Source organism: Pistacia vera, unplaced genomic scaffold (genome assembly GCF_008641045.1).
Source record: "Pistacia vera cultivar Batoury unplaced genomic scaffold, PisVer_v2 Contig49, whole genome shotgun sequence".
Taxonomy (NCBI): Eukaryota; Viridiplantae; Streptophyta; class Magnoliopsida; order Sapindales; family Anacardiaceae; genus Pistacia; species Pistacia vera.
The window spans coordinates 149,855-168,015 of NW_022196323.1; the positions used below are offsets into that span (position 1 = coordinate 149,855).

The 18,161-nt window shown below is 39.5% G+C and overlaps 2 protein-coding genes, 1 long non-coding RNA gene and 3 other non-coding genes across 7 annotated transcripts; 3 read left to right on the forward strand and 3 right to left on the reverse strand.

Moving 5' to 3' along the window:
• Positions 1-713: 713 nt before the first annotated feature.
• LOC116104972 (probable mannitol dehydrogenase) lies at positions 714-1,907 on the reverse strand. The gene is made up of 4 exons (XM_031391399.1): positions 1,582-1,907; positions 1,388-1,501; positions 1,124-1,299; positions 714-1,035 (listed from the first exon to the last, which is right to left on the reverse strand). Exons 1-4 carry the CDS (start codon positions 1,677-1,679, stop codon positions 758-760), a joined length of 666 nt encoding a protein of 221 aa, XP_031247259.1. The 5' UTR covers positions 1,680-1,907; the 3' UTR covers positions 714-757.
• LOC116104971 (probable mannitol dehydrogenase) lies at positions 1,495-3,925 on the reverse strand. Of its 2 annotated transcripts, XM_031391398.1 has the most exons (6): positions 3,527-3,925; positions 3,335-3,448; positions 2,742-3,255; positions 2,504-2,663; positions 2,172-2,392; positions 1,495-1,672 (listed from the first exon to the last, which is right to left on the reverse strand). In XM_031391398.1, the coding sequence occupies exons 1-5, from the start codon at positions 3,622-3,624 to the stop codon at positions 2,193-2,195; spliced, it is 1,086 nt and encodes a 361-aa protein (XP_031247258.1). In that variant the 5' UTR covers positions 3,625-3,925; the 3' UTR covers positions 1,495-1,672; positions 2,172-2,192. The 2 variants fall into 2 exon arrangements, with proteins under 2 accessions (XP_031247258.1, XP_031247257.1); XM_031391397.1 differs by lacking the exon at positions 1,495-1,672 and having other exon boundaries at positions 2,063-2,392; positions 3,527-3,924.
• Positions 3,926-5,097: 1,172 nt separating this feature from the next.
• Positions 5,098-5,200, forward strand: LOC116104976. The gene has a single exon (XR_004123998.1). It is a non-coding gene; the product is annotated as a U6 spliceosomal RNA (small nuclear RNA).
• A 4,365-nt stretch (positions 5,201-9,565) lies between these two features.
• LOC116104975 lies at positions 9,566-10,092 on the reverse strand. Its single transcript, XR_004123997.1, has 2 exons — positions 9,927-10,092; positions 9,566-9,846 (listed from the first exon to the last, which is right to left on the reverse strand). It is a non-coding gene; the product is annotated as an uncharacterized LOC116104975 (long non-coding RNA).
• A 1,144-nt stretch (positions 10,093-11,236) lies between these two features.
• On the forward strand, positions 11,237-11,339 carry LOC116104977. The gene has a single exon (XR_004123999.1). It is a non-coding gene; the product is annotated as a U6 spliceosomal RNA (small nuclear RNA).
• Positions 11,340-17,320: 5,981 nt separating this feature from the next.
• Positions 17,321-17,423, forward strand: LOC116104978. The gene has a single exon (XR_004124000.1). It is a non-coding gene; the product is annotated as a U6 spliceosomal RNA (small nuclear RNA).
• Positions 17,424-18,161: the final 738 nt, after the last annotated feature.

Consider the following 18,161-nt stretch of genomic DNA (forward strand, 5'->3'; position numbering starts at 1 on the left):
CTTAAATAATGTGTGAGAGGAAATATTTAAAGTGGTTCGGATGCTAAAAAACGAATCCTACGTCCACTGCTATTGTTTTAATACAAGTAAAGTCAGGTCACATTTAGCGAGCTGGGTTACAGTTTAGAGAGAGAGAGAGAGAGAGCTATTTCAGAGTAAAATTAGTCAATCCCTGCAAATGAAAGGGAAAACCTCTATTTATAGTGGGAGAGTTCAAGGTAATGATTATAAAATCTGTAATTAGGTAGGTGCCATGCAAATCCTTCTCTACGTCTCATTGGTTACCTGCCCGAGAGATTTCCTCTACTCGTGCAGAATTTGGACACGTGGATGATCTCCAACCGCTTGCAAATCTGGCAGTCACCTACTACGCTAATAGGAACCATGCCACTTGCGCCATTGCGCATGACTGCACCTGGACAATACAAAACTTTCTTGAGCTCTGATTGACCCTTACTGACAAGATTCTACGTTAACCCTACCTTCAGGCATAACATATTCAAATACTGTAGCTTTATGTATAATTCACAAGTTCACATAACACATAAATATATTAGTAATTAAATTCAAAATTATATATGTATAATATTGTAAAAATATAATTGTTGTAAAATGCAATGGATTGTTATGAGTGATTTTTTGAAATTGAAAATTTAAGGCTTATTATGTTACCTCCCTTTGATATTTGGGGGAAATATCAACAAACTCAAAGGTATTAGAAATCATCTGCTACCTTCTCTCACATTTAATAAAATCATCACTTACCTCTCTCTTGATCATATTCATAGATTTGCTTCATGTCATAACTAACGATAAACGAATCGGCTTCAAGATGTTGAATTGCTTCATTCTTTTTGCCTGGTGAAGTGCTTATCACAGTCACCTTCATTCCTAATGCTTTGGCAAATTTAACTGCTAGATGACCTAACCCACCAAGACCAACCACACCCACATGCATTCCAGGTTTTTCGAGTCCATAGAATTTCATGGGACTAAACACTGTAATCCCTGCGCCAAGTAACGGCGCAACACCCCCTGCAGAAAGATTTTCAGGAATAGAAAAGGCAAAAGTGTTGATCAACAATAAGAATATCAGAAAATCCTCCATAGTTTTTATCCCCACCATCATCAAAGATTGTGCTGGTGTGGATCCTTTTAGGGCAATAGTTTTCCAACTCATTTTGACACTGATGATAGCTGCCACATGAGCCGATTATACCTCCCACTCCTGCCTTTTCTTGTACTTCGAATTTTTGCACTTTGCTCCCCACTTGAGTTACCACACCAACAATCTCATGCCTGTGAAATACAAAGAAATAAATCAAACTGGGTATGATTTTAGAAGGAAATTTTTCTGAAGGGATTGGTTTTAAGAACATTAACATACCCAGGAACAATGGGGTAGGAAAAAATTCCGAAATCGTTCTTGATTAAATGCAAGTCAGAATGACAAATCCCACAATATAGAATCTTTATTGTCATATCATTGTGTCCATTTGCCCTGCAGTTTAACCGGTAAAACTGAACCCATTTGGAATTTGAAATCATAAAAACACAAAGAAGAATGAGGTATAAATGGACCTTCTAGTGAAATGGAAAGGATGAAGAATTCCTGAAGAATCTGTAGCTGCCCATCCAAAGGCAATTTGACGAGAATTCTCTTCTTGCAATTCTGACATTTTAGTGTTAGAGATGAATATAAATTTCAATCTGGGTTTTTTTTTGTTGGCAGCTCTCTTATTTGTTTAGACTTTGGTTGGATAGTGACCATGGCGGCTACATTGCCTCTTTCACAAGAACTAATTAATTAATTAATGATCATTCTCACTGGGCATATGTAATATAATTTCACTTTGACCGTAGCTTGTTTATACTTTTTATTTTTTTATATTGTTATTATATGTTGATTGTTGTTTCTATATGATAATGTTTTGTTTATTTGGAATGGTATTTATTTTTAACATAAATATTATATTATATGTTAATCTAATTATTTATCACTAAAATAATTTGGAAAATAAGGTGGGTTTAGTGACATATATATAAAGTAAAATTTATCAAGTATCAGCAAAACCAAATTGTGTATATTTTAACTTAGTAAATCTCAATTCAACTAACACCAACCCTAATGAAACAAAACTTAACCAATCAACAAAAGCAATTTCATTTACTTGGGTAGAGTTGTTTTCTAGCTAAGGATTGAGCGTATTTGCAATGTCGATGACAAATCGATAACTAACATCTCCTTTAGCAAGACGATCCATGGCTTTATTTACATAATCCGTTGAAATAACTTCAACATTAGCAGTAATGTTATGTTTTGCTGCAAAATCTATCATCTCTTGTGTCTCCTTCATTCCCCCTGCCATGCTTGCTGATATTGTTCTTCTACCTGCAAGCATTAAATTTTTATAATTATGCCACCATCTTTATATGTAAATTTTAGTACATATTTAAACAAATTAAGAAGTTGAAATTGCAGGAAGCATGTGTTGCTTCTAACCAGAAAATAAAGGCATAATCGGTATCTCAATTGGCTTGGGCAAATCAGGTGGGGTTAACAATATTAGCTTTCCATTAAGCTTGAGAAGATTGAGTAATGGCAATACAGACTGAGTTGGAGAGATTGTGGCAATGATGCCATCCAGTGTACCCACAGCACCCTTCACCAATAAATAATTATTATAAGCAACAATTAACCACAAATAATAAAGAAATATCTTTCCAAACAAACTGATTACCTCCATTTGCTCCATGTCATGACTAACAACAAATGAATCAGCTTTAAGTTGTTCAATTGCTTCAATCTTTTTGCTCGGCGATGTACTAATCACACTCATCTTCATCCCAAACGCCTTCCCAAACTTTACTGCAAGATGGCTTAATCCACCAAGACCAACCACACCCACATGCATTCCCGCCTTGTCCAGTCCAAAGAATTTCATGGGACTAAACACTGTGATTCCTGCACAAAGCAATGGAGCAACTCCCTCTAATGCCAGATTTTCAGGAACATGGACTGCAAAGTGTTGTTCAACAACAAGAATGTCTGAATATCCGCCGTAGTTTTTATCTCCGCCATTGTCGAAGATTGTGTAGGTGGTGATGCTCTTAGGGCAATAGCTTTCCAAGTCGTTTTGGCAACCATCGCAGCTGCCACATGAACCTATAAAACAACCCACTCCTGCCTTATCTCCAACTTTGAATTTTTGCACTTTGGCCCCCACTTGGATCACCTCTCCCACAATCTCATGTCTGTAATAATACAATTATTCTTCAGAGTGTAATGAAATTTGATAATGGGAAATGAAAGAGAGGGTAAGAATTAATTTACCCGGGGAGGACAGCGTAGAGAGAAATTCCATAAGTATTATTGACAGTGTCGAGATCAGTTCGACAAATCCCGCAATAAAGAATCTTGAGTGTTATATCATTCTCACCATTGGCCCTGCATACTTAATTGCAAAATTATAAAGGAAACAACAGAAAGAAATTAAAAAAGAAAAATGTTGGGGCATCCATGCACCTTCTAGCGAAATGGAAAGGATGAAGAGTTCCTGAAGAGTCGGAAGCTGCCCATCCGAAAGCTCTTTGTGCTTGATTTTCTTCTTCAAATCCTGACATTTTGATTAGTGAATAATAAGTATGTAGTAAATATGCATGAGAAGTTGAACTTAAAGAATGTTTGTATATTTTAATTTCAGAGACTGTATTTATAGTTTAGTTTCGTGTGATGAGGCATGTCAATTTTGACATTAAGGGTGAGATTTGCAAGTCAAATTCTATGTTTGTACTTGTTCAAGGTTAAAAGAAAAAAAAGGGGGTTTAAGATTTGGTTAGCAATTGTTGGTTTGAACTTGAAGGGTATTTCTTAGTATTTAAAATGCCAGAATCTTAACTGTCAGACAATAAACTCATGGTGGCCAGATTAAGTATTTCTCTTACAATTCAGATTTTACAATTTATTTACTATCCAACATTAACCCACATAAAGATAAAATTGATAATTCATTGGTATACATAAGGATAAAACAGATAACTCACCTATAATATTTCTCTTATATAATTTATTTTTAGGAGGCTTACGTAAACCTTTCTTTATGAAGCATGTTTAACATGATGGTAATCCTATTTAATTCAACATAATTAGATGTGAAAAGTTGAATATTCTTAATTAGACAACTTTTAATTGTCTTCAATAGGCTACCTCTTTGACAAGAAATAGTTTGAATAGTCAAATGTTGATCCTTTACTGATAATGACTGCCATTTTCGTGTTTATTAAAATTATTTTTGTGGATAATAAAAACTGCAATTTATTACAGAATATTGCATTAAATTAAGATAAAAACATTTAAATTAGAATAACACCATTCAATATTACTTTATACAATCACAAGAAGTCTTACCAACGAAATACACATAATTCTTTTTTTTTTTTTTTAATATAATCTTAATTTTTGAAAGATCAATAAATAAAATTATTTTGCTATCAAATATATAGAAATAATTAGAAGACTCTTCCTAATATAATGGGTAGAGTCAATTGATTATAATTTTTGTTTTTTTAACAAAATATATAAGTCTAGCACAATGTTATTGACTCTTATCAATTGTCAGATTTTAATATAAACATTATGATCAGAGCTGATATTACTTCGTTAATGGAGATGATCTAGTCAAAGTGATGAAAATTTCAAATTATATTAAATTATTTTCGTTTTGATTATATATATTAAATTAATTATATGCGAATATGATTTAAATATAAAATTAAATTCAGTGAAATTATAATAACATGCATCAGTCTTGTCACAAAAATAAATTCTTTGAAGGAGAACAATTTAATTACATAGACGAAATTAATAAATTTAGTTTTAAAAAAGAAAAAATAAGGCCCGATACATTAGGCCCAAGGTTTAGCATTATGGGGCTCCAGGCCCATTGTCAACAACCCGGGTACTAGTCGTGACGAATTTACTCAATTCATTAACGTAACGTGTACAATGAGTTATATGGTTAGAAACCAACTCTCCCACATTGTCTAGTTGAAAGAACAGCGGCATATTTATAAGAAAAGAGAAGGCAGCTAGGGGTTGTCTCTTCGGAGACATCCGATAAAATTGGAACGATACAGAGAAGATTAGCATGGCCCCTGCGCAAGGATGACACGCACAAATCGAGAAATGGTCCAAATTTTTTTTCATCTTTCTCCTTTGAATTTTTCAACTGTGTTTCTGCTTCTGGGTCTGGATTTTTCAACTGTGTTTCTTTCTGCTGCTGGGTTTGGTTTGAATTTTGATGGTTACATGCTAAATTTAATGTTTTTTTTAATGGGTTTGTGTTTCTGACTTGAATTTGAACTGGGTTCGAATTTTTTTTTCTCTCAGAGTTTGGTATTGTTAGGGACAAAAATTGTCCTTGGCCCAAATAGGGAAACAGGACCACTAGTGAAGAAAAGACCAGGCCCAGTCCTAAAGAGGCCCAAGCTAGATCAGTCCCATTTGATACGAGATATCTGGGCACGGGCCCCCCAGTTCCAACTCACCTCCTGGGCCAATAGATGAGTTCGGGGGCCACGGCCCCCCATTGATCATTTTCCTGTTCCTGTTCAATCTCCTATTCGAAGTCACTTTCTTGTTCCTGATCACTTTCCTACTCGAAGTTACTTTCCTGATCAGAATCACTTTCCTAGCCGGACACTGGAAAGACAGCTTAACACGGCCCTAATTCATCTAGGGTTTGCATCAGAGTCACATTAGGACTCCTACTCCTACCAGGATTGGGAGACTAGACAGTCACTATATAAACAGAGGCCAGTCCTCTCACAAAGGACACCACATTACACCTTCACACCCGAAGCTCTTACGTGAGAGCTTCACTTCACCGCCGTAGTCACAGTCCCCGACTAGACTTCTGGTAATCTCTTACTCCCTAGCCCTCACTATATTAGCCGTTCAGCCTTGCTGACTTAAGTGTCGGAGTGCCTACGGCAAACGCCACTCCGGTTTTTCCCGTTCACTTCACGCGTGTGTTTCTCTACGTGTGCAAGTACAGCAGATCGCTGGTGGCCTCAACCTCGCGGGATCAAACCCCCCTTTCGTATAGGTAGATTTTTACATCTACAGTTTGGCGCCCACTGTGGGGCCTCTAGCAATCATTCGGCTCGACGAACTTTGCTACGTGGAGGAATACTCCATGGCTGACAACTCTGATAACGCTAATCCTGGCCTCGAGGCCAAACTGGAAGCTCTAACCGCTCTCATGCAACAGAACTTGGACAAGGTGGTTGCATTGGAAGCTGAGAACAATGCAATCCTGACGGAAAATGCGTCCGTCAGGTCAGAAAACCAATCCCTCAAGGAGAAGGTGAGTCAATTCTATGAACTAGAGTTCCTTTTCGGCCAAGTACCCCCCAATCGGTTTCGCGCCCTTGTCCCATCCATGCAACCACTCTCTACACCAGAGCATTAGCCATCAGCCTCCGGCAAAGGACCGCGTCCGTTTAGAGCACTGGCGCTTGACGACTCCGTTTTGACTAATGGAGACAAAGATATGCCAGCAGAACACCATCCAGCCGACCCATCCCAGCTTCGTGACCAAGATAGTCCGATAACAGAGAGCCCATGTCCACAAGACCAACCCATCCTTACCGTCCCGCACCACCTCCAGTCTACGACCCAACCACAAACCCCATTCGGCTCGGCTCACCCTCGCGGGTTGAATGGCCAAACCAAACCAACTCTAGCACTCGAGTTCATCCATCCTGACAGACCGAGCGACTACCAGTCGACTCCACTAACCATTCATGTAGGGCGGAACAATAGAACAGTGACAATGGGAGTCACCCAACCGGAAGGGATGAACGAAGATCCATGCTACCAAGGAGTGCACGATAGAATGATCTATCAGACTATCCCCCGAGGGATGACCCAACGGAATGTGCCGAAAACAAGTGCAGTAGCAGACCCAGTAAGACAGGGTGACCCAGTAGTAAACCCCTCTCCTATGGAACAAGTACTGGCCAAAAGACTGGCCGATGTCGAGGCAGTGATGAGATGCATTCCAGGAATACCGGTCCCAACCAAGAAGAGCAGGCCTCATTGTTACGCAGATTCACCCTTCGTAGACGAGATCGCCCTAGCTGACTTGCCGCAGAAGTTCACTATACCCAACATGAAAATGTACAACAACACAGCCGATCCGGACGATCACATAGCCTCGTATAAGCAACGGATGTTCATCGTCTCGATACCCCGACCGCTTAGGGAAGCCTGCATGTGCAAAAGTTTCGGTTCGAGCTTATCCGGCCCAGCACTACAATGGTACACGAACCTCCAAAATGGATCCATCGATTCGTTCGCTCAACTCACCGACACGTTTGTGCAACAGTTCGCCAACAACAAGAAACTCGAGAAGTTGTCAGCCGACTTATACAGAGTATACCAGAGAAGGGGCGAACCATTGAGAGAATATGTCAGCAAGTTTAACAGAGAGAAGATTTCCATCCCAACATGCAACCCTGAGACAGTCGTAGATGCTTTCAGGAAGGGTCTCCTCCCGGACAGAGAGCTATACAAAGAACTCACAAAGCTGAGATGCACAACAATGGAAGACGCCCTGGCTCGGGCAGTGATCCAAATAAGGTAGGAGGAGGATGAGATCAACCGAACGATTCACTCCACATATGAACCAAGGCGAAGCGACAAGAAGCCAGAGCCTGGACCGATAGAACACCACTACCACCCTCCAGTACGCAATATGGGCAGAGTCAGGAAGCCTTATGATTGCCATCCCTTGAGAAATGGTAACAGGCAGTTCGGATCCAACCGACCCAAAATACCGGAGTACAACCTCAATGTCGAACCGACCCAGTTCGTAGCAATAATAAAAGGATTAGGATCCACCGTCAAGTGGCCTGGCAAGCTCCATCCCGAGGCAAGGAGAGACACAACCAAGTGGTGCGAGTTCCACAACGACCATGGGCACAACACCACAGATTGTATTGCCTTACGACTCGAGGTTGCCGCACTTCTGAAAACGGGACATCTCCATGATCTGCTTACTGACAAGGGGAAGAACACCATTAGCCAGAAAAGCTCCAAAGAACCCTCACCCCCTCCGCAGGAACCCACACCAAAAGGTTTCTGTTCGCTCATCTCTGGAGGATCAGAGATCAGCAGGTTAAGTTACTCATCGGCCAAGCGGTATGCTAGAGCCAACCACCACCATGAAGTCTAGTCCATCCATCCGGTCTCGCGGTCACACTCTCATCAGGTAATTCAGTTCGAAGATGACGAACCAATCACCCTGGCCTCCTCTCATCACAACGCTTTAGTCGTATCCCTGCAGATTGCCAACATCCTAGTGAAAAGGGTGTTCGTAGATGGAGGTTCGTCAGCAAACATCCTGTTCCTCGAAGCGATAAAAGCAATGGGACTAGAAGACGCAAACATCAACAGGCGACCGACACTGTTGGTTGGGTTCAGCTTGGAGTAGAAATACACTATTGGAGAGATAGTTCTCCCTATCTACGCTGGCGGAGTGAATAAACAGACTGTCTTCCTAGTGATCGACTGCCCATCTCCCTACAACGTCATTTTGGGCCGGCCTTGGATCCACGACATGCGGGCAGTCCCATCTACCTTCCACCAGACGATCAGGTTTCCAACCAAGTGGGGAGTACGAGAGATCAAGGGCGACCCCAAAGCTTCCAGAGACTGCTACAAGAACGCCTTCAAGAGCAAAGGAAACTCCTCATAGCAATTACAGTCTCATCTAACCCCTCGGACCGAGCCTGACCAACCGACCATTGAGGATTTGGATGAAGTGTAGATACATCCGGATGACCCCGAGAGAAAGACACATATAGGTTCCCGCCTCGAACCGAGACAAGAGAGAAGCTGATAGAATTTCTCAAACAGAACGAAGACTGCTTCGCCTGGTCCCACGCCGACATGACCGGAATCAATCCAGATGCAATGGTCCACTAGCTCAAGGCAGATCCAGATCACCCACCAGTGAAGCAGATGAGGAGGAAATTCGCACCTGAGCGAAACCAGATCGTCAATGAAGAGATTGAAAAGCTCTTGAGCAACGGCATGATCAGAGAGGTCCACTGGTGAATATAGCATAGGTTTTGTATATTATTAAGTATAAGAACATAATATGAATATCAAATTACGTCATGAAACATAAATGCTAAAGACATATCTCATGTTAAATTATAAAAAAAAAAAAAAAAACACAACATAGAATAATAAGTATATAAATCATACGAATAAATCATTCAATTAATTCTTAATTAATTAAAATGCAAAAAAGCTCATTTAATTCTTAATCTAAATTAAAAAGTAGAAAATACAATAAATAATAAATTAATGGTAAACTGATAGATAAATGGCATTTGCATCAAATTAATCAAGGATGGGATTGGATTAAATCCATTTCCTCCACTTAAACTTCCACCAAACAATATAAAATTGACTAAAGGAGACAATATAAACTTCCAACCCAGAAAAATCCAAAACAAATTTCAAGCAACAAAATATGTAAAAGAAAATATACTTACCTCAAAACACAAAGATGGTAGAAAGTTTTGCAACCCAAGCAAATATGTGACCAGATCTAACGACGAATAACAGAAAATCCTCCATAGTTTTTATCCCCACCATCATCAAAGATTGTGCTGGTGTGGATCCTTTTAGGGCAATAGTTTTCCAACTCATTTTGGCACTGATCACAGCTGCCACATGAGCCTATTATACCTTCCAATCCTGCCTTATCTTCTACTTTGAAGTTTTGCACTTTGTTTCCTACTTGAGTTACCACACCAACAATCTCATGCCTGTGAAATACAAAGAAATTGGGTATGGATTTTAGAAAAGAAAATTCCTGAAGGGATTGGTTTTAAGAACATTAACTTACCCAGGAAGAAATTCCGAAATCGTTCTTCATTTGAATATTCACTAATAAATTTCAATCTGGTTTATTAATCTATATTTTCTTGGCAGCTCTCTTATTTATAAATCTAGTTTTCAAGAAAAGTTATCTCATGACTGAGGTTGCTTCTGTTCAAAATATTTCAAATATATGATGACTTTGGTTGGAATTTGGATAGTGACTCGGCGGCTAGCTGCACCCTCTTTTTGACTACAAGATATAATTAATTAATTAAATAATGATCATTTTCTCCAAGTTCCAGAAAATGTTAAACCTTTAGCTTGTTTAAACTTTTTACTTTTGTACATGTTTTTTTTTTTAATATCGTTATTTACACATTGATTGTTGTTTTTATTCAAAATATTAATTCTACATGATAATGTTTTGTTTAATTATAATGGTATTTATTTTTAACATAAGACATTATAGTATAATACGTGTGTCCGTCTTTACATCACTGTCACTAAAATAATTTGGAAAGATAAATACTCAACGTATAAATAAATCTTATAGAAATTTATATACAAACTGATGTAACAAGAAATAAATGAATGAATGAAAATGATGAATTTGACTTTTTTTATTCGCTCTTTGCCATATCAATTTATATATAAATTTTTGTAAGATTTGTTTATACGTCTTCCATTATGTCTCCGCCCCTTTGCCTTTCCTAATTTGGGAGGTAAGGATCGATAACTTTAATATCAATAACAAATCTCTAATGACCAATTTTTTTTTTTAGCAAGGCAATTTATAGCTTATGCTTCATGTTTTTAGATAATATGTCAAATTTAAATGATAATTCATAATAATTTGTGTAAGAATGTTTCAAATTATATTAAATTATTTTCGTTTTTTCACATAACAAAGAAACTTTCAAAATTTTGATTATATATATTAAATTAATTATATGTGAATATGATATAAATATAAATTTAAGTTCAGTGAAATTATAATAACGTGCATCAGACTCTCACAAAAATAAATTCCCTGAAAGAGAACAATTTAATTACATAGATGAAATTAATAAATTTAATTTTAAAAAAGAAAAAAAGAAAAAAGCCTTTTAACGAATAAGGGCAGATACATTAGGCCCATGGTACAGCATTGTGGTGCTCCAGGCTCAACATTAACAACCCAGGTACTAGTCGTGCCGAATTTACTCAATTCATTAAAAGTCAACAGATCACGTGACGTGTATAATGAGTCTTATGGTCAGAAACCAACTAATCCCACATTGTCTAGTTCAAAGAACAGTGGAATAGTTATAAGTAAAGAGAAGGCAACGGTGCATTGTCTCTTCGGAGACATCCGATAAAATTGGAACGATACAGAGAAGATTAGCATGGCCCCTGCGCAAGGATGACACGCACAAATCGAGAAATGGTCCAAATTTTTTTTCATCTTTCTCCTTTGAATTTTTCAACTGTGTTTCTGCTTCTGGGTCTGGATTTTTCAACTGTGTTTCTTTCTGCTGCTGGGTTTGGTTTGAATTTTGATGGTTACATGCTAAATTTAATGTTTTTTTTAATGGGTTTGTGTTTCTGACTTGAATTTGAACTGGGTTCGAATTTTTTTTTCTCTCAGAGTTTGGTATTGTTAGGGACAAAAATTGTCCTTGGCCCAAATAGGGAAACAGGACCACTAGTGAAGAAAAGACCAGGCCCAGTCCTAAAGAGGCCCAAGCTAGATCAGTCCCATTTGATACGAGATATCTGGGCACGGGCCCCCCAGTTCCAACTCACCTCCTGGGCCAATAGATGAGTTCGGGGGCCACGGCCCCCCATTGATCATTTTCCTGTTCCTGTTCAATCTCCTATTCGAAGTCACTTTCTTGTTCCTGATCACTTTCCTACTCGAAGTTACTTTCCTGATCAGAATCACTTTCCTAGCCGGACACTGGAAAGACAGCTTAACACGGCCCTAATTCATCTAGGGTTTGCATCAGAGTCACATTAGGACTCCTACTCCTACCAGGATTGGGAGACTAGACAGTCACTATATAAACAGAGGCCAGTCCTCTCACAAAGGACACCACATTACACCTTCACACCCGAAGCTCTTACGTGAGAGCTTCACTTCACCGCCGTAGTCACAGTCCCCGACTAGACTTCTGGTAATCTCTTACTCCCTAGCCCTCACTATATTAGCCGTTCAGCCTTGCTGACTTAAGTGTCGGAGTGCCTACGGCAAACGCCACTCCGGTTTTTCCCGTTCACTTCACGCGTGTGTTTCTCTACGTGTGCAAGTACAGCAGATCGCTGGTGGCCTCAACCTCGCGGGATCAAACCCCCCTTTCGTATAGGTAGATTTTTACATCTACAGTTTGGCGCCCACTGTGGGGCCTCTAGCAATCATTCGGCTCGACGAACTTTGCTACGTGGAGGAATACTCCATGGCTGACAACTCTGATAACGCTAATCCTGGCCTCGAGGCCAAACTGGAAGCTCTAACCGCTCTCATGCAACAGAACTTGGACAAGGTGGTTGCATTGGAAGCTGAGAACAATGCAATCCTGACGGAAAATGCGTCCGTCAGGTCAGAAAACCAATCCCTCAAGGAGAAGGTGAGTCAATTCTATGAACTAGAGTTCCTTTTCGGCCAAGTACCCCCCAATCGGTTTCGCGCCCTTGTCCCATCCATGCAACCACTCTCTACACCAGAGCATTAGCCATCAGCCTCCGGCAAAGGACCGCGTCCGTTTAGAGCACTGGCGCTTGACGACTCCGTTTTGACTAATGGAGACAAAGATATGCCAGCAGAACACCATCCAGCCGACCCATCCCAGCTTCGTGACCAAGATAGTCCGATAACAGAGAGCCCATGTCCACAAGACCAACCCATCCTTACCGTCCCGCACCACCTCCAGTCTACGACCCAACCACAAACCCCATTCGGCTCGGCTCACCCTCGCGGGTTGAATGGCCAAACCAAACCAACTCTAGCACTCGAGTTCATCCATCCTGACAGACCGAGCGACTACCAGTCGACTCCACTAACCATTCATGTAGGGCGGAACAATAGAACAGTGACAATGGGAGTCACCCAACCGGAAGGGATGAACGAAGATCCATGCTACCAAGGAGTGCACGATAGAATGATCTATCAGACTATCCCCCGAGGGATGACCCAACGGAATGTGCCGAAAACAAGTGCAGTAGCAGACCCAGTAAGACAGGGTGACCCAGTAGTAAACCCCTCTCCTATGGAACAAGTACTGGCCAAAAGACTGGCCGATGTCGAGGCAGTGATGAGATGCATTCCAGGAATACCGGTCCCAACCAAGAAGAGCAGGCCTCATTGTTACGCAGATTCACCCTTCGTAGACGAGATCGCCCTAGCTGACTTGCCGCAGAAGTTCACTATACCCAACATGAAAATGTACAACAACACAGCCGATCCGGACGATCACATAGCCTCGTATAAGCAACGGATGTTCATCGTCTCGATACCCCGACCGCTTAGGGAAGCCTGCATGTGCAAAAGTTTCGGTTCGAGCTTATCCGGCCCAGCACTACAATGGTACACGAACCTCCTAAATGGATCCATCGATTCGTTCGCTCAACTCACCGACACGTTTGTGCAACAGTTCGCCAACAACAAGAAACTCGAGAAGTTGTCAGCCGACTTATACAGAGTATACCAGAGAAGGGGCGAACCATTGAGAGAATATGTCAGCAAGTTTAACAGAGAGAAGATTTCCATCCCAACATGCAACCCTGAGACAGTCGTAGATGCTTTCAGGAAGGGTCTCCTCCCGGACAGAGAGCTATACAAAGAACTCACAAAGCTGAGATGCACAACAATGGAAGACGCCCTGGCTCGGGCAGTGATCCAAATAAGGTAGGAGGAGGATGAGATCAACCGAACGATTCACTCCACATATGAACCAAGGCGAAGCGACAAGAAGCCAGAGCCTGGACCGATAGAACACCACTACCACCCTCCAGTACGCAATATGGGCAGAGTCAGGAAGCCTTATGATTGCCATCCCTTGAGAAATGGTAACAGGCAGTTCGGATCCAACCGACCCAAAATACCGGAGTACAACCTCAATGTCGAACCGACCCAGTTCGTAGCAATAATAAAAGGATTAGGATCCACCGTCAAGTGGCCTGGCAAGCTCCATCCCGAGGCAAGGAGAGACACAACCAAGTGGTGCGAGTTCCACAACGACCATGGGCACAACACCACAGATTGTATTGCCTTACGACTCGAGGTTGCCGCACTTCTGAAAACGGGACATCTCCATGATCTGCTTACTGACAAGGGGAAGAACACCATTAGCCAGAAAAGCTCCAAAGAACCCTCACCCCCTCCGCAGGAACCCACACCAAAAGGTTTCTGTTCGCTCATCTCTGGAGGATCAGAGATCAGCAGGTTAAGTTACTCATCGGCCAAGCGGTATGCTAGAGCCAACCACCACCATGAAGTCTAGTCCATCCATCCGGTCTCGCGGTCACACTCTCATCAGGTAATTCAGTTCGAAGATGACGAACCAATCACCCTGGCCTCCTCTCATCACAACGCTTTAGTCGTATCCCTGCAGATTGCCAACATCCTAGTGAAAAGGGTGTTCGTAGATGGAGGTTCGTCAGCAAACATCCTGTTCCTCGAAGCGATAAAAGCAATGGGACTAGAAGACGCAAACATCAACAGGCGACCGACACTGTTGGTTGGGTTCAGCTTGGAGTAGAAATACACTATTGGAGAGATAGTTCTCCCTATCTACGCTGGCGGAGTGAATAAACAGACTGTCTTCCTAGTGATCGACTGCCCATCTCCCTACAACGTCATTTTGGGCCGGCCTTGGATCCACGACATGCGGGCAGTCCCATCTACCTTCCACCAGACGATCAGGTTTCCAACCAAGTGGGGAGTACGAGAGATCAAGGGCGACCCCAAAGCTTCCAGAGACTGCTACAAGAACGCCTTCAAGAGCAAAGGAAACTCCTCATAGCAATTACAGTCTCATCTAACCCCTCGGACCGAGCCTGACCAACCGACCATTGAGGATTTGGATGAAGTGTAGATACATCCGGATGACCCCGAGAGAAAGACACATATAGGTTCCCGCCTCGAACCGAGACAAGAGAGAAGCTGATAGAATTTCTCAAACAGAACGAAGACTGCTTCGCCTGGTCCCACGCCGACATGACCGGAATCAATCCAGATGCAATGGTCCACTAGCTCAAGGCAGATCCAGATCACCCACCAGTGAAGCAGATGAGGAGGAAATTCGCACCTGAGCGAAACCAGATCGTCAATGAAGAGATTGAAAAGCTCTTGAGCAACGGCATGATCAGAGAGGTCCACTGGTGAATATAGCATAGGTTTTGTATATTATTAAGTATAAGAACATAATATGAATATCAAATTACGTCATGAAACATAAATGCTAAAGACATATCTCATGTTAAATTATAAAAAAAAAAAAAAAAAAACAACATAGAATAATAAGTATATAAATCATACGAATAAATCATTCAATTAATTCTTAATTAATGAAATGCAAAAAAGCTCATGTAATTCTTAATAAATTATAAAAGTAGAAAATACAATAAATATAAAAATGGTAAAACTGATAGATTAAATGGCATTTGCATCAAATAATCAAGGATGGGATTGGATTAAATCCATTTCCTCCACTTAAAATTCCACCAAACAATATAAAATTGACTAAAGGAGACAATATAACTTCCAACCAGAAAAAATCCAAAACAATATTCAAGCAACAAAAATATGTAAAAGAAAATATACTTACCTCAAAACACAAAGATGGTAGAAAGTTTGCAACCCAAGCAATATTGTGACAGATCTAACGGACGAATAACAGGAAACTCTCATGTTTTTTATCCCCACCACATCAAAGATTGTGCTGGTGTGGATCCTTTTTAGGGCAATAGTTTTCCATCATTTTGGCACTGATCACAGCTGCCACATGCGCTATTTACCTTCCAATCCGCCTTATCTTCTACTTTGAAGTTTGCACTTTGTTTCCTACTTGAGTTACCACACCAACAACTATGCTGTGAAATACAAAGAATTGGGTATGGATTTTAGAAAAGAAAATTCCTGAAGGGATTGGTTTAGAACATTAACTACCCAGGAAGAAATTCCGAAATCGTGCTTCATTGATATTCACTAATAAATTTCAATCTGGTTTATATCTATATTTCTTGGCAGCTCTCTTATTTATAAATCTAGTTTTCAAGAAAAGTTATCTCATGACTGAGGTTGCTTCTGTTCAAAATATTTCCATATAGATGCTTTGGTTGGAATTTGGATAGTGACTCGGCGGCTAGCTGCCCCTCTTTGACTACAGATATAATTAATTAATTAAATAATGATTCATTTTCTCAAGTTCCAGAAAATGTTAAACCTTTAGCTTGTTTAAACTTTTACTTTTTACATGTTTTTTTTTTTAATATCGTTATTACACATTGATTGTTGTTTTTATTCAAATATTAATTCTACAGTGATAATGTTTTGTTTAATTATAATGGTATTATTTTAACATAAGACCTTATAGTATAATACGTGTGTCCGTCTTTACATCACTGTCCCTAAAATAATTTGGAAAGATAAATACTCAACGTATAAATAAATCTTATAGAAATTTATTACAAAACTGATGTAACAAGAAATAAAATGAATGAATGAAATGATGAATTGACTTTTTTTTATTCGGCTCTTGCCATATCAATTTATATATAAATTTTGTAAGATTGTTTTATCGTCTTCATTATGTCTCCGCCCTTTGCCTTTCTAATTTGGGAGGTAGGATCGATAACTTTAATATCAATAACAAATTCTCTAAGACCAATTTTTTTTTTTAGCAAGGCATTTAGCTTATGCTTCATGTTTTAGATAATATGTCAAATTTAAATGATAATTCATAATAATTTGGTGTAAGATGTTTCAAATTAATTAAATTATTTTCGTTTTTCAACATAACAAAGAAACTTTCAAAATTTTGATTATATATATTAATAATTATATGTGAATATGATATAAATATAAATTTAAGTTCAGTGAAATTATAATAACGTGCATCAGACTCTCACAAAAATAAATTCCTGAAAGAGAAACAATTTAATTACATAGATGAAATTAATAATTTAATTTTAAAAAAGAAAAAAGAAAAAAGCTTTTAACGAATAAGGGCAGATACATTAGGCCCATGGTACAGCATTGTGGTGCTCCAGGCTCAACATTAACAACCCAGGTACTAGTCGTGCCGAATTTACTCAATTCATTAAAAGTCAACCAGTCACGTGACGTGTATAATGGTTATGGTCAGAAACCACACATCCCACATTGTCTAGTCCCCAGGAACAGTGGAATAGTTATAAGTAAAGAGAAGGCAACGGTGCATTGTCTCTTCGGAGACATCCGATAAAATTGGAACGATACAGAGAAGATTAGCATGGCCCCTGCGCAAGGATGACACGCACAAATCGAGAAATGGTCTAAATTTTTTTTTTTTCGTTCTCCTTTGAACTGGGTTTCTGTTTCTCGAGGTCTAATTTTTTTTTTTAATTTTTAATTTTTCTCTTTCTGGATTTGAATTTTTGAACTTTGTTTCTTGTTTCTGGATGTTTTTTTTTTTTTTTTAATTTTTTGAACTGGGTCTCCCTTACTGGTTTTGTATTGTTTTGTTTGAATTTTTGGACTGGGTTTGGTATATTGATGGTTGCATGCTAAATCTAATGTGTATTAAACCGTTCATTGCCGATTTATGTGCTTATTTTACATGCCAATAATTAATTGGGTATTGGGGGTTGTTTCATGCATTGAACTTGTTGGATTGACGTTTCTGAAATATGTTTGAACAGAATTTGGCCACCCTTTAATCTCTCAATGCATTATGTACTGTGTAAATCTCATTATGTGTTCCTTCGTAATTCAGAGCTTTAAACATGTCTGCAAAATCGAATCAAACCTTTCCTAGTACTGAAGAAATATTCAGGCCATGCACTTAGCAATTGTCTTGTTTTCTGTCCTGCTGAGATGAGATTAAATTAGAGTATGTCACTTTTCAGGCATATGCTACTGGATTTCTGCTGATTGCCAGAAAGACTTTTGAGACATTTATCATACAATTGGATTTGGTTCCACATTGATACAGTTAACAAGGGCACAGTTATAGAAACATTCATTTATTTGTGCAAATCACAAAGTAAATAAAAGATTATTCTAATTGGCCGGTCTCATCAC

Coding starts and splice junctions, on each gene's coding strand:
- LOC116104972 (XM_031391399.1), bottom strand. CDS start 1,679: ATGTCAGAATTGCAAGAAGAGAATTCTCGTCAAATTGCCTTTGGATGG. Junction 1,300..1,387: donor TCCTACCCCATTGTTCCTGG/GTATGTTAATGT, acceptor TGTATTTCACAG/GCATGAGATTGTTGGTGTGG. Junction 1,036..1,123: donor CAGCACAATCTTTGATGATG/GTGGGGATAAAA, acceptor ATCTTTCTGCAG/GGGGTGTTGCGCCGTTACTT.
- LOC116104971 (XM_031391398.1), bottom strand. CDS start 3,624: ATGTCAGGATTTGAAGAAGAAAATCAAGCACAAAGAGCTTTCGGATGG. Junction 3,449..3,526: donor CCTTTCCATTTCGCTAGAAG/GTGCATGGATGC, acceptor TTAAGTATGCAG/GGCCAATGGTGAGAATGATA. Junction 3,256..3,334: donor CTCTACGCTGTCCTCCCCGG/GTAAATTAATTC, acceptor GTATTATTACAG/ACATGAGATTGTGGGAGAGG.